This window comes from Gekko japonicus, unplaced genomic scaffold (genome assembly GCF_001447785.1).
Source record: "Gekko japonicus isolate JY-2015 unplaced genomic scaffold, Gekko_japonicus_V1.1 scaffold1915, whole genome shotgun sequence".
NCBI lineage: Eukaryota > Metazoa > Chordata > Lepidosauria > Squamata > Gekkonidae > Gekko > Gekko japonicus.
The window spans coordinates 56,899-72,504 of record NW_015167109.1 but is presented as its reverse complement, the minus strand read 5'-3'; the positions used below and the strand labels follow the sequence as shown (position 1 = coordinate 72,504).

Below are 15,606 nucleotides of genomic sequence, written 5' to 3'. Positions count from 1 at the left end.
TGAGCCGCTGGCATTAAAGTTGCGAGCGAGCGATTTGGCTGCTGCATAAATTAGTTTGCTCTGGAGCCCTCCTTCCTGAGCTAAGAGAAAAATGTGTGAGCCAGAGGCTAAAAAATTGTGAGCTAGCTCACACTAACTCAGCTTAGAGGGAACACTGGTCACTGTACGTCAGCTGCAACTTGATGGCACTTTCTCCCACCACCATAAAAAAGCAAAAGATGCTTTTATGCCAATTATTATTATTTTTTTGGAGGGGGAGGTGGAGATAGCCAGGGAAGGGTAATTAACAGATTGTGCCAGCCCTAACCCCAGGGAGGGGCAAGCTGTCAATCGACTCAAACTAACACTGAGGGCCTTGAACAGTCAATGTCTTACAACTCCAGCTCTCTCGTCTGCAAAATGGGAACAGAGGCCAACCTCGCCCGGTTGTATCTATCGCATACGCGTGCCCTGTTTCTCCAAAGGAGATCTAGGCGGCACAGAAGGAACAGTCTCATTTTATCTTCACGACAAACAAGTGAAGTGAGTCAGACTGTGAGAGGAGAACTGAAAGCGAATTCTGTGGCACAGTGAGGATTCGAACTCAGTCCGAGTCCCAACAATGCACCCAACAATGTTCTACCTTGTACTTAAGAGCTTGGAAGCACTGACTTAACCTTTTACATGGCACTTTTACACAGTCAGGACTGGGGGATGTTTCTGGCGCAGCACGGATGGGAGAGGTTATTCCCAGAAAGCTGAGAACGAGGGGGAAGCACTGAGTTCTCCAAACACTCACATGCTCCAGAAACTCTGCCCTCCTATGAACTCCTTTGGGGGGGGGGCGGGAAGTACCTTTGCGATATCAACTGCCATCCCACCAATCCCCATCCTCACCTCACACCTATTTGCATGCCTAGCAACCAACACACCGTGCTTCGCAGGGCCAAATTCTACACAGGCACGCGGAAGCAAGAAGTAACGAGCGACAGGGCTTGGTATACACTCTCGCTACTAGGAGGGCATCGTGCTGACGGCGTGGAAAATTTATTACCTGCTCTGCACCGGGGCAGGATAAATAAAATATTGATGCGGAGTTTTAAGGGGGCGGGGGGGGGGAGAACCCTGATGCCAGCACGCAGGAATCTGAGATCTCTTTCCAGCTTCCTTAATAGCCACGATAATCGCGTCTTAAGGGAAAGGGGGAATGCCTGCCCCACTGGGAAGGCCGCCAAGGCGCTGCACGCATACATCAGGGTCGCAGCGGCAGCTGCTGAGTTAGCAGTCCCAAACGCCGCCACCGCAACAACCGCTAAACAACCTGAGGCAGTTTCTGAGAGTGGAAAACGGGTGGACGGGGGGGGGGGCTTAAACAGAGACAACAAAGTCACCCCCCCCCTTTGAGTTTCCAGTCTCAGATTAAGGAATGTGAGCAGACTCTAGATGTTTGGGAACTGGGGGAGCCGGGAAAGGAAAAAAGTGGGGGAACGCCAGAGTGAGGGAGCAGAGTGAAGGTCACCGGGAAAACGAGAGAGAGGGAGCAGCGGTGCAGAAAATAGCTGGCGAGGGTGCGTGGCTGTCAGGAAACCCGCAGCCGGCAGAAAATAGAACCGAGCCAGGTCCGCAGAGAGAAGGGGAGGTGAGAGGCAGAGACAGAGGGGCATGTCTGGACCGGTTACTTCCACAGAGCTGGAGCAGCCATGTGCACGCGCTCTCTTACACACGCAATGCACGCACCGCGTTGCCAAGACCAGGCCTCCCACAAGCGGGCGGAAAGGGAGCCCCGGCCCGTCTCTGGGCAAAGAGGAGAAGCTTCCCAAGCCCGGCTCGGTCCCATTCCGCGTCTCACCCCCAGCTTTAAGGGTGTTCCAAGTCAAGAAGAAGAAGAGAAGAGATTGGATTTATACCCTGCCTTTCTCTTGGAGTCTCAGAGCGGCTTACAAACTCCTTTCCCTTCCCCTCCCCACAACAGACACCCTGTGAGGTAGGTGGGGCTGAGAGAGCTCTGACAGAAACTGCTCTTTTTCAAGAACAGCTCTTATCAGAACTATGGCTTGCCCAAGGTCATCCAGCCAGGTGCAAGTGGAGGAGTGGGGGAATCAAACCCGGTTCTTCCAGATCAGAGTCCGCGCACTTAACCACGACACCAAACTGGGTGTCAAGAGGGAACCCCGACCGGGGGAGGGGGGGCGGCGTTCTCCTCTTCTACGTAACTGTTAAAGACCCTGCAGGGGGAGGTCTTTTTTCTTTGTATCTGGCGACTCCTAGGCCACTTTGTGCAAGCCACAAAAGAAAACAGCTGCTGTTAAGTTCGTCCTCGCGTGTTTCCTGGTCTGAGAATTGTTCTAAACAGAGACCCTTTGTGGAAATAGGTGGTGGCGGCGGGGGCACTTTGGTGTAGTGGTTAGGAGCACGGACTCCAATCTAGGAGAACCGGGTTTGATCCCCCACGCCACCACATGCAGCTGCTGGTGTGACCTTGGATCAGTCACAAGTTCTCTCAGAGCTGTTCTCTCAAGGGAAGTCCTCGAAAGAGCTCTCTCAGCCCCACCTACCTCTCCGGGTGTCTGTTGAGGGGAGGGGAGGGGAAAAGAGATTGTAAGCCGCTCTGAGACTCCTTCGGGTCGTGAAGGGCGGGGTATAAATCCAATCTCTTCCTCTTCTTCTTTCTGAACTGAGCAATAATCTAGGAGTTTCCTCCAGCCTCCTCCCACACACCTGAGCCAACCCACGGAATGACAATGTGGCACAGGCCAGTCTATGGAAACCAAATTTTCCCACGGTATAAGACGCTGCTTTGCTAGAATCTTGCTCTTCTACTCCAGACCAACACGGCTACCCACCCAAGACAGGTCCTCTAGACTTCACCAGTGCGATCGTAAGCAGAGTACCACCACTGAAGTCGATGGGGTTAGAAGGGTGCGATTCTGCTAAGTTTGGTCCTGTGAGGTGGTCAGATCTGGGAAAGGGAATGAAAACCACGCCGGTCCTCTCGTGCCACTGCTGCCACCTGGTGGCTGTCCGCCTCCATGGCACGAAACCCTTGCTTTGGAATTAATCATGCCGCTCACAGCCCGCTGAGCACGCCGACAGATGGGAAACTGTGACCTGCCCACCTCCGCCTTGCTTCCAAACAGCCGTCGGAGAAAGGCAGTCTGGCCACTTGAGAGGCCTGAAGCAGAAACGGTTCAGAGAGCTGCCCGCCCCCCCCCGGGTTGCGTCAGTAACCCCCACCTCAATCTTCTCATGCAATGCGGACACACTTGTCATGAGAAGGCAGATTCACAGGGGGGGCCCTTCCTGCAAAGAGATTGAGGGACTCGAGTAAGCAAGCCAAGCCACGTGCCAAATGTATTATAAGTTCCCAAGGAAGACTCATGCTGGGCTTTAAAAGCATTTAGTACCCCGTTCGACACATTATAAGCCACTGATAATAAAACGGGAAGCAACGTACGCGGCTAAGACCTCTGCACACTTTACCAGACGGACCAGTCAGATTTGGGGGCCTGAACCCTCAAGGCAGTTTTTGCCCGAGTTCTAACCCACATTCCATGTACACTGTGCACAAAACAGAGTCGATGAAACTGGATGCAACTGGGGCTCATCAGCAATGTTCCCTCTAAGCTGTGGAGTCTTGTGAGCAAACATTCTACTTTGTGAGCTGCTGGCATTAAAGTTGTGAGCGAGCGATTTGGCTACTGCATAAACTAGTTTGCTCTGGAGCCATCCTTCCTGAGCTAAGACAAAAAATGTGTGAGCCAGAGGCTAAAAAACTGTGAGCTAGCTCACACTAACTCAGCTTAGAGGGAACATTGCTCATCGGTCATAAGCAGAGCAAGGTGCCTTCAATCCGACAGAGGGTGTTCCAGGCAAGTGATGTTCCGATGTGGTTTTGTCACTGCCTTTCTCCACATAGCGACTCTGGTCTTCCTTGGTGGTCTCGCATCCGAGTCCGAACCGTAGCCAACCCTGCTTAGCTTCCGAGATCTGACAACTTTGGGGTCAGGAAGCAATTTTTTTCTCCAGGCCAACTTGGCCGGGGATCCTGGAGGGCGGGGTTGTTGTTGATTTGCCCTCCTCTGGGCATAGAGCAGGGGTCACTGAGTGTTTGTGTGTGGAAGGGAGGCATTTGTGAGGGGGGTTGGACTAGATGACCCTGGAGGTCCCTTCCATCTCCATGATTCTACGACCACAGACGAAACTAAGCTGTGCAGGCTGCTTGTGGATTGTAACCCATGGGATATTTGTGAAGGAAGCTGGGGATGGGGGGGAAACTGCAGGTATTTAGGAGAAAACAGAGGAAACCAGGTAATCTATGAGAACAGAACAGGATTTTAAGATACCATTAAATGAATATGTGATATTTATTTGCGTCATTGATATCCAGCTTTTCACCCCAATGGGGAACCAAAGCGGCTTAGGTCGTTCTCCTCACCTCCGTTTTATCCTCACAACAACCCCGTCAGGTAGGTTAGGCTGAATGTGGATGACTGGCCCAGGTCACCCAGCGAGCTTCCATGGCACACGTGGGGATTCAAACCCAGGTTTCCCAGATCCCAGTATGAGACACAAACCACCACCCCACACTGGTAGAGCTCAAGACAACTTTGGATACTCGATTGAGGACCAAATTTTGAATCCAGGGGCACCTTTAAGACCAACAAAAAGTTTATTCAATGTATGAGCTTTCGTGTGCAGGCCCACTTCCTCAGATACATTGAAATGGGAGTTGACAATTCTATATATCGATATCTATATATAGATATATAGATATATATATACACACACACACACATATATATAGGTAGATGCCTTTAGAAAGGTGAACAGGAAATTAGCATACGACTTGACGAAAATATTTTTACATATGCAAAGACTAAACAGCAATAACAAGCTAAGTTCATTCGGTCGCCATTTGTTTGGAGTTAATTGGGGGGGGTGGAATTGTGAAGTAATAAATATGTCAAAACAGGAGATAGGGCCGTACGAATTTGGCCTTTGCGTATGTCAAAACATCCTTCTTAAGTTGTCTGCTAATTTGCCATCTGCCTGTGTAGAGCCATCTGCCTGTATATATGAACTGTCAACTTCCATTTCGATGTATCTGAGGAAGTGGGCGTGCTCACGAAAGCTCCTACCTTGACTAAACTTTTGCTGGTCTTCAAGGTTCCCCACTGGACTCGACCTTTGTTCTGCTGCTTCAGACCAACAGGGCTGCCCACCTGGATCTAACTCAACTGAGGGTTCACGTTAAAGGCTTCCCTGGAGGAAGGCTCCACCCCCCCTCCATCTCCCCCTCCGCCCAGGATCCGTGCCCTCACCTGGCACTGCTGTGGACCGCAGCTGACGGCCACCACCTCGGACACCAGCTTCTTCTCCTTGAGGCGCACGGCCTCCTCCACGGCGATCTCGCAGAAGGGGTTCATGGAATGCTTCACCCCATCCGTCACCACCCCGGTCTTGTCTGGTTTCACCCGGACCTGCAAGGAAGGAAGGAAGGCCATTTCTTTAAGGGAGCTCCCTGGGAGATCCGGAACCAGGGACCGAGCATTTGGGGGCAGCTGCTACTCCTCATCTGGAGAAGGCAGCGGGGCATCTCTCACCAGCAAGGCTCCCTCTAAATGGTGGAGCCCTGTGAGCAAAAGTTCTACTTCAGGAGCTCCTGGCATTAATGTTGTGAGTGAGCGATTGGGCTACTGCATACATTAGTTTGCGCTGGAGCCCTCCTTCCTGAGCTAAGAGGCTAAAAAGCTTGTGAGCTGGAGGCTAAAAAACTGTGAGCTAGCTCACACTATCTCAGCTTAGAGGGAAGAAGAAGAGGAGATTGGATTTATACCCCGCCCTTCACTTGGAGTCTCAGAGCGGCTTACAAACTCCTTTCCCTTCCCCTCCCCACAACAGACACCCTGTGAGGTGGGAGGGGCTGAGAGAACTCTGACACAAACTGCTCTTTCAGGAACAGGTGTGCCAGAGCTTGTGACTGACCCAAGGTCACACCAGCAGGTGCAAGTGGAGGAGTGGGGACTCAAACCCGCTTCTCCCAGATTAGAGTCCGCGCACTTAACCACTACACCAAACTGGCTCTCAGTAGCAGCGGGAACACTCAGTAGCAGCATAAAACTGACTCAAAGGCCGGGCAGGTGGACTCACTGTTGCTGGTGGAGGAGAAGACCGTCAAGTCGCATCAACTTTATGGCAATCCTGTGGGGCGGAGGTCCCCAACTTGGTGCCCGTGGGAGCTGGGGCGCCCACCGGCATTTTTCCAGGCGCCCAACAAGTGTTTTCAGGAAATGGGCGGGGCTTTTGCCTTGCAGGGCTTCTGACTGGCCGCTGAAGATCTGATTGGCTGGGTGGATTTTTCAAAACACTGCCGCCGCCGCGGCTGCCACCACAGCACCGTGATCTTCACTGCGTGTATTCAAGGAAATACTTCAAAACAAGAAGTTCCCTTTAAAAGGCATCCAGTAAACAGGGCGTCTACTTGAAACATTGAAGCGTTACTATTAGAGTGATGCATAGCCTCACTCCCGGACACTGGGTGGTTGGCTCTGCCTCAAAGAGCACTTTGGTCGGGGTCACAACACCGCCTAGTGACCCCGGGCCCGAAAGAGGCCAGGCTTGCTGCCACAAGGGCCAGGTCCTTTTTGGTGGTGGCTCCTACCTGGTGGAATGAGCTCCCGGTGGAGATCAGGGCCCTGCGGGATCTTTTACAGTTCCGCAGGGCCTGCAAGACGGAGCTCTTCCGCCAGGCTTTTGAGTAGGAGCCGCCGCCGCCACTACCACCACCGTGCGACTGCAGAGCAGTTTCGCCGGGTTGGGCTGACGGGCCATCTGGACATCGTGGCCCATGGCATCCCCCCTCGTTGACCCCAACGTGATATGCAATAGGGAGTGAGTATTTTAGTCGTTTATGTATCCTGTGAGATGTGCCTTTTTGCCTAAATTGTTTTAACCTGTTGTATTCTTATTGCACTTTTGTGCCTATATAAGCTGCCCTGAGCCTGCGTGCGGGGAAGGCGGGGTATAAATGAAAATAAATAAATTGTGTCAGCCATTTTGTGGTTGGCTCTGCCTCAGGTGGCGGCCATTTTGTATCTGCACCCACCAGCCGGTGTCAGGATCCCAAAGGTGCCCGTAGGCTCAAAAAGACTGGGGACCCCTGCCGTAGGGCTTTCAAGGCAAGAGGTGAACTGAGGTGGCTTTGCCATCGCCTGCCTATACTTAGCAACCCTGGACTTCCTTGGTGGTTTCCCATCTAAGCTGCTGACCCTGCTTTGCTTCCAAGATCTGAGGAGACCGGGCTACAATACTTAGCAACCCTGGACTTCCTTGGTGGTTTCCCATCTAAGCTGCTGACCCTGCTTGGCTCCCGAGATCTGAGATCGGGCTACAGAGTCTACACCAGCAGAACCGCCCCTGTAGGGAAGCCAGGCGGATTGTCTCGCGATCTCCACCCAAGACTTCAACACCAGGGCACTTCGCTTTAATGTATCTTGATCAAGTTCAAACTCCCAGGCCTGCGCTGTTCTTCGATCCTGCTACCAACGAGTGTTCCCTCTAAGCTGAGTTAGTGTGAGCTAGCTCACAGGTTTTTAGCCTCCGGCTCACCCATTTTTGTCTTTGCTCAGGAAGGAGGGCTCCAGAGCAAACTAATTCATGCAGCAGCCAAATCGCCCGTTCACAACTTCAATGCCAGTAGCTCACAAAGTAGAATCTTTGCTCACAAGACTCTGCAGCTTAGAGGGAGCATCGCTACCGACCCAAAGCAGCAGCGCATTCCGATTTCTCTTGTACCGGCTTCTTAGGGGGGCAATTCAAGCAATCATTTTGGTCATGCGTGGGAATGAAATTACACGGAGACATTCTCTGACATGACCCAGCGGTACGTGGATATGCACAGGGGCGATTTCTCTGACTGGAACCGCTCCACAATTGCAGGAATCAAAGCATATCCATCAGACTGTTGGTTGGCATAAAATCTTCCTCCACACAACTGCTCTCCTGGGGACGGGCCACACTAAAAGGTGGGGGGGATTAACCATCCTTTAAATGTTACTGGCCGTGGGTTTGGGATTAGACAAGGGGATTAGCAAAATTAAAGGAGGAGAGTTCCGTCCATTAGATACTAAAAGATCGAAGACAAAAACCCTCTGAATAACAGTGCTTCGGAGGCAGCAGAATTCGGGGGCCAGAGAACCTGTTAGTCTGATCCAATGTGCTTGCCCTTACATTCCCACTGCTAGAAGGCAACATTAAACCTTGGTCTGGATACACAATAACGACATAAGAAGAGCCCTGATGGACCAGACCAAAGGCCCATCAGATCCAGCATTCTGTTCACACAGTGCCCGTCCAGCCACCTCCAGGAAGCCCACGAGCAGCGCGACTGCGACAACACCCTCTCGCCCATGCTCCCTGGCAACTGATAGAAAGAGGCACACTGCCTCTGGCACTGGAAGGAATAGATGTTCACCATGACTAGTAGCCAATGATAGTCCACTCTCCATTTAGAGTCATCCACGTTGGCAGCCATCACCATACCCTGCGGAAGGGAGTTCCACAATTTAACAATGCGCAGTGAGAGGAGGTACTTCCTTTTGTCTGTCCCGGAATCTCCCGCTCTTCAGCTTCGCCAGACGACTCCGAGTTCTTTGTGTTCTCAGTTCTTTGTATTCCCAGAAAGGGAGGAAGCCTCTCTCCGTACATGGTTTTACAGCCCTCCATCATGTCTCCCCTTGTGTGCCCACGTTAAGTGCTGTCAAGTAGCTTCCGATTTATGGCAACCCTACGAATTAATGACCTCTGAAACATCCCGTCGTTAACAGCCTTGTTCAGGTCTTGCAAATGGAGGACTGTGGCTTCCTTGACGGAGTCAGTCCATCTCAGCTGGGGTCTTCCTCTTTTCCTTCCAGAGAGCCAGCTTGGTGTAGTGGTTAGGAGAGCGGACTCTAATCTGGGAGAACCGGGTCTGAGTCCCCACTTCTCCCCATGCGGCTGCTGGTGTGACCTTGGGTCAGTCACAAGTTTTTTCAGAGCTCTCAAGGGCAGTTCTCGGGAGAGCTCTCTCAGACCCGCCTACCTCACAGGGAGTCTGTTGTGGGGAGGAGAAGGGAAAGGAGATTGTACGCCCCTCTGAGACTCCTTCAGGTAGTGAAGTTGTTGTTGTTCAGTCGCACAGTCGATTCCGACTCTTCGCGACCCCGTGGACAAGATCTCGCCAGGCCCTCCTGTTTTCCGCTGTCCTCTGAAGTTGGCTCAATTTCATGTTCGTTGCATCTATGACACTGTCTAACCATCTCATCCTTTGCCGTCCCCGTCTTCTTTGACCTTCAATCTTTCCCAGCATCAGGGTCTTCTCCAGTGAGTGCTCCCTTCTCATTGGGTGGCCAAAGTATTTGAGCTTCAGTTTCATTATCTGGCCTTCCAGGGAACAGTCAGGGTTGATTTCTTTTAGGATTGACTGATTTGATCTTCTTGCAGTCCAAGGGACTCTCAAGAGTCTTCTCCAGCACCATAGTTCAAACGAATCTATTCTTCGGCGCTCGGCCTTCCTTATAGTCCAACTCTCGCAGCCATACATGACTACAGGGAATACCATTGCTTTGACCATGCAGACTTTTGTTGGCAGGGTGATGTCTCTACTTTTTATCATGCTGTTTAGGTTCGCCATCGCTTTCCTCCCAAGGAGCAGGCGTCTTTTAATTTCACGGCTGCTGTCACAGTCTGCGGTGATCTGGGATCCCAGGAACGTGAAGTCTGTCACTACTTCCATGACTTCCCCTTCTATTTGCCAAGGAGTGATGGGGCCGGATGCCATGATCTTAGTTTTTTTTATGGTAGTGAAGGGCGGGGTATAAATCCAATCTCCTCCTCTTCTTCTTCCTAGCCTTGTTGTCTTTTCCAGTAATGTCTTCTCATTATGCGAACAAAGCACAATAGCTGTTGTAGATTTTCCGGGTTGTGTGCCCGTGGTCTTGGCATTGTAGGACCTGACGTTTCGCCAGTACCTGTGACTGGCATCCTCAGAGGTAGAACACAGAAAGATGGAGTACTCTCTGTGTCAAGGTGAGAAGAAAAATGGTAGGCAGGTCATTTAGATCTACTCAGGAAGGTGGGGTACATAAATTACCGAAACATTTTAACCAATCCTCATAGGGCAGTTGCTTTAGCCCCATATAATTCTGGTCTCAATTCCCTCCTCCTACTTGAAAACACAACAAAAGGTCTCATAAGATGAAATAAAGGTTCCCCCAATACCAAAGTGACTTTAGATTCGTGGACGACAGGTCTACTGATGGCTACTAGCCATGGTGACTGAGGGGAACCTCCACATTCAGGGGCACTCAGCCTCGGCATAGAAGTGCCAGGAGGCAACATTGGGAAGCCACTTCGACCTCTACGCCCTGTTTGTGGGCCCTCCCAGGCAATTTGTTGGCCACTGTAAGGAACAGGACGCTGGACTGGGGGGGGCCACTGGTCTGATCCAGCAAGGCACTTCTTACACTCCGAAAGGACAACACAAATAATTGTAAGAAACACCCAGCTAGGTGAAAACCTCTACCACATCTGTCAAATAATTTCTCTGCCCCAGAGCCTGTCTGTGGGAAAGAAATCAGGCAAGTCAGACTCTTAAAAAGGCAGCTGAGTGTCCCAATAGTATTGCTGAGACTTCTCCAAAGCACTCCGGTCAAAGGTCTTCAGGAGACGCTTGTTTGCATAAGGCTTTAGGCCAAAAGCTCCTCCCCCCCCCACACACAGTAAAAGTAAAGGTTCCCTTGCTCGAAAGCCAGTCGAGTCCGACTCTAGGGTTGCGGTGCTCATCTCTGTTTCAAAGCCGAAGAGCCAGCGCTGTCCGAAGACGTTTCCGTGGTCATGTGGCCGGCATGACCAAACACCAAGGCGCACGGAACGCTGTTACCTTCCCACCGAAGTGGTCCCTATTTATCTACTTGCAATTTCTTGCTTTCGAACTGCTAGGTTGGCAGGAGCTGGAACTAGAGACGGGAGCTTACTCTGTCATGCGGCACACTCGGGTCTCGAACTGCTGAACTACTGACCTTCCACAGCCTGCAGTTCAGCGTCTTAACCACTTGACAAAAACATACTACAGTCAGAAAGAAGGGTGTTTGCGTCCAATCTTAGGGACTGCAACAGCCCACTTACTGTTTGCGACCAATGTTCTCTCTAATTCCCCCCCCCCACTGAGCAGAGTAGTTCACATCCTGAGCAGAATATAATTGCTGTAATCTTATAACGAGCAACAGGCAGTAAAAGACCTCACATGGCTCCAGACTGCTCCCGAGCGGGGCTTCCTGTGTTAATGAGCAGCTGCAAACGTGCACAGCTTAGAGAGAACACTGCTTGTCACTACATACAGTGACAAAGAATGGCTGTATTGCTAGAGACCGAGACGTGTCTAGAACCTTATGGCACCGCGCTGCAAAATCGCTCTCTGCATGTCAGGCTGACGCTTGCCCGACAGCGGCCTGAGATGTCGAGATTTCTTTGGGCTGCAAGGAACACGGCGCTGGAGATCAGCCCCTGCTCTCTTTTTGAAGCGGCCTCTGATTTTGAGAGCTTCAGGCTGCAGTAGAAAAGCTAAATTTGAGTCCAAAAGCCCCTTAGAGACAAACAAGATTCTGGGGTATAGGCTTCTGACAGCCAGTCTGAGGAAGGGAGTATTAACTCTCGCAAGCTTATACTCTGAAAATCTTGAGCCAGTTTGGTGTAATGGTTAGAAGCGCAGACTCTAATCTGGGAGAGCCGGGTTTGATTCCCCACTCCTCCACATGCAGCTGCTGGTGTGACCTTGGGTCAGTCACACGTTCTCTCAGGAGCGGTTCTCAAAAGAGCTCTCTCAGCCCCACCTACCTCACAGGGTGTCTGTTGTGAGGAGGGGAAGGGAAAGGAGATTGTAAGCTGTTCTGAGACTCCTTTGGGTAGTGAAGGGCAGGGTATCAATCCAATCTCTTCTTCTTGTTGGTCTCCAAGGGGCTACTGAAGTCAAATCCAGCTGATTTCGATGGGGACTTCTGTGCTGGTAGAAGGGGGTGTTTAACTCTGCCAGCCGCCAATACCCTTTCCAGAGCCAAACTGCCCCACTGCAGGGAGCAAAATATGCAGGCAACTTTGCAGTGCAGGCGCCACCAGCCAGGAGACCCAGACAAACGCTTAAGACACCAAATCAGTGGGGGTAGAGCCCTGAGGGAAGGCAGCAACTTGCACAGCTTGTGCCAATCAGCTTATCCGCCTTGACTGGGCTACAGAGACCTTTGGGGGCCTGTCAGAGATCGGGGACGAGCAACCAAGGCGGACACGCATGCTGCATTCCTACTTGCGGCACAGTGACCCAGCGCCAAGATTGCCCCGACAGCAGCGGCTTGAGCATGGGGGCATATCTGTCCCATGCTAGGCTCCTGTCTCTTGGGGAGGCAGATTGTGTGGAGTCGCCCTGGGTAGATCCAAAGCTACAAGTTCACAGATATCCTCTTTGACAAACACACAGTAGCTCAGTACATATGACTGCCAACTTCCAGGTGGTGCCAGGGGTTTTTTTACATTCCCAATTGATCTCTAGGTGACAGAGATCAGATCCTGTGCTGACAAAGGGAGATTTGGAGGGAGGACTCTTATGGTGTAGTGTAGTGAAGGGCAAATCTGGGAGAACCGGGTTTGATTCCCCACTCCTCCACTTGCACCTGCTGGGGTGACCTTGGGTCAGTCACAAGCTCTGGCACAGCTGTTCTTGAAAAAGAGCCGTTTCTGTCAGAGCTCTCTCAGCCTCACCTACCTCACAGGGTGTCTGTTGTGGGGAGGGGAAGGGAAAGGAGATTGTAAGCTGCTCTGAGACTCCAAGTGAAGGGCGGGGTATAAATCCAATCTCTTCTTCTTCTCCTCAGAGCTCCTTCCCGAAACTCTGCCTATCACGGGCACTGCCTGCAAATCTCCAGAAATTCCCAAAGCCAGAGGTGGCAGCCCTAAGAGCAGTTCCTCTCTCCCTGCACAGCACAACTTCCCTGCTGCTTTCGAAAGGAGAGATTCCCTGGAATCGGCAGACGGATCCATCCAGCCCAGCTTCCTTTAGTGTCAGGCAATCGCTCGGCAGCCCAGCGTCCCGCTAAGAAAGACTGCGACTACACATGGAGGCTCATCCCCCCCCCCACCTCCACATCAGGCCAGCTGCACAAGTCCCCATCCACGTGACGCGCTCGCGAGGCTGGCTTAATCCCCCGCGAGGGAAGGGGGAGCCCGGGCGCCCAAGCCACGCACCTTCACCGCGTAGTCAATGACTCGCTTCACTCCCACCATCGCCCTTAACCCGGACGCCGCCATCTTGGCCCTCCTTCCCGGTCGCTCTCCCAGCAGCCCCGCCTCCATCGCGGAGGCCCCGCCCCCTGAGAGTCTCTCCTCCCGCCCACTAGACTGACTCAGCCAATCGGTAAAGGGTCGTGGCTGAAAGGTGGGGGAAGCGCAGGGAAGGTGGCTACAGGAAGGGCCGGGGGGGGGGGAAAGAGAATTCGTATTGCCCAATCAAAGCACAGACCCGTATTTCTGCTAGCCAATGGAATGACTCTGTGGGCGGGATTTAAGACCTGCCAAAAGGCAGAAAAGCTCCCGGTGCCTCTTTAGTCCTTTATCGAATAAGCGAAGTTCACAAGGGAGGGGAGGGGAGGTTGTGTGACGTCGGGTCCCTGAGCCAATCATAATGCAGTGACTTTTGCAAACTTTTCGCTCTCATCAAAGTGTTGGGACCAGCTGAGCCGGGCTACAGTGGAATGAAATTGGGTGGCACAGCACAACGCGTGTCGCTTTTAAAGACCCGTTCAGACGTTCTCTGGGCTGGTGCACGCGCGTCTCTATTGGCGGGCGCGGCATAACGCTTGCGAGAGCAGTTCAGGCGTTTTTGCACCCGGTTAACCCTTTGGACTAATAGCGATTCGGTGCAGTTGAGAATAAGAAAAGCCTTTTTCTTGCCCCGAGCTGTTTTGGGCGTGCTCAACGAAGAAACGAATCCTTCACAGCCTTTTCTAAGGGGCCTTCCAAATCCTGGACGGCGGCAGGATTGTCTCCCCGTTTGCAATGGAGGGGTAGCCAGGGTCCTGGCGGCCGCCCGTGCCCATCCGCTCCGCGTGGATCTCCCCGAAGGGAGAGAGTAGCAATCACGGCAGTCGGGACTTGCGGTGAGTCCATGACTTGCCAATTCTGCGGGGAATGTTTCAAAGAGCCGGCGATTCTCGACTGCGGGCACCATTTCTGCCAAGACAGCCTCGCTCAGTGCAGGGAGGAAAAAGCCCCTTCTTGCCCTCTGTGCCGAGAAATATTCCTGCAAGAGTAATTCATGCCAAACCGGCAGCTGGCGAGCCTAGTTTGGTGTAGTGGTTAGGATCGCGGACTCTAATCTGGGAGAACCGGGTTTGATTCCCCCACCTCCACATGCAGCTGCTGGTGTGACCGTGGGTCAGTCACAAGTTCTCTCAGAGCTGTTCTCTCAGGAGCAGTCCTTAAAAGAGCTCTCTCAACCCCACAGGGTGTCTGTTGTGGGGAGGGGAAGGGAAAGGAGATTGTAAACTGCTGAGACTCCTTCGGGTAGTGAAGGGCGGGGTATAAATGCAATCTCTTCTCCACTTGTCAAGAAACCTTCAGGAAAGGAGCTGAGGGGAAGTGTGTGAAAGGCAGCAAGAGCCATGGAAGCTCTTCTGCCACAGTGACCAACTTCCCACCTGTGTGACAGATCCATCGGGCACCAAAATCATCTTGCACTTCCTGCGGAGGAGGCTTTCCTGGAGTGTAAGAGAGAGATCCAGGCCCAGCTTTGATTTTTGGAGTGGGCTATTGGCCTGATCCAACATTTGCTTCTGTTATGCTCTTAAGACCAAGTCAGCCTTTCAGCAGATGCAGCGTTATCTGGAGTGACAAGAGCGGCACAGGCTGTCCCATTTGGAGAAGATGGAGGGAGAAACGGAGAAGAGAGACCAAGAAAACCAGGCCAGATTCTCGGAGGAAATCTCGGATCTCAGTCACAGAGCTGGAGGGGGAGTTTCGCTCTTCACACTATGACCCTTGTCGTCAGGAGAAATTGTTGAAATCGGGTTCCAGCTATGCAGCCGGCAAACTGAAGAAGTTGATGGAAACATCTCCCTTAAGTATCTGGAATGAGCGTTTTTGCAAAGACTGTTTTTGAAAATATTTTGAAAACGTGGATTCCTCCTACTGAGTTGAATGGACTACGTGGAGTAATATTTATCTTTCAAGGAGGAAACATTGCACTCTGTGCCTTATTTATTGTGTTAGTCTGCACCTACTTTGATGTTGTGGCACCAAGACCCGAGCGCCGCATGACGGAGTGAGCTCTCGTCTCTGGCCTCAGCTCCTGCCAACCTAGCAGTTTGAAAACAAGACATTGCGGTATATTTACTACCAAGCGGCCGGTCTAGTGTGGATAAAGGAGTGGATAAGTCTTGAAGATACAAGACTTTTGTCACTAGAGGGACATGATCTTAGCATGGGATGGCACGCTTATGCCTGGTACGGGAAAGATAAGATCCATTCAAACTTTGCTAGACACACACTAAGAGGATCACTGAATAAGATTTGGGTTAAATTAAAAGACAGATGGTATAGAAAAAC

The 15,606-nt window shown here is 51.9% G+C and overlaps 1 protein-coding gene across 1 annotated transcript in view; it reads right to left on the bottom strand.

Moving 5' to 3' along the window:
* ETFB (electron transfer flavoprotein beta subunit) overlaps positions 1-13,333 on the bottom strand; it is a 25,420-nt gene extending 12,087 nt beyond the window's left edge. The window contains exons 1-2 of the mRNA XM_015412947.1: positions 13,249-13,333; positions 5,301-5,459 (exon numbers count right to left, since the gene is read on the bottom strand). Coding sequence (XP_015268433.1) covers positions 5,301-5,459; positions 13,249-13,311 — 222 coding nt within the window. The 5' untranslated portion in view covers positions 13,312-13,333. The remainder of the gene's footprint in view (positions 1-5,300; positions 5,460-13,248) is intronic.
* Between the last annotated feature and the right edge of the window lie 2,273 nt (positions 13,334-15,606).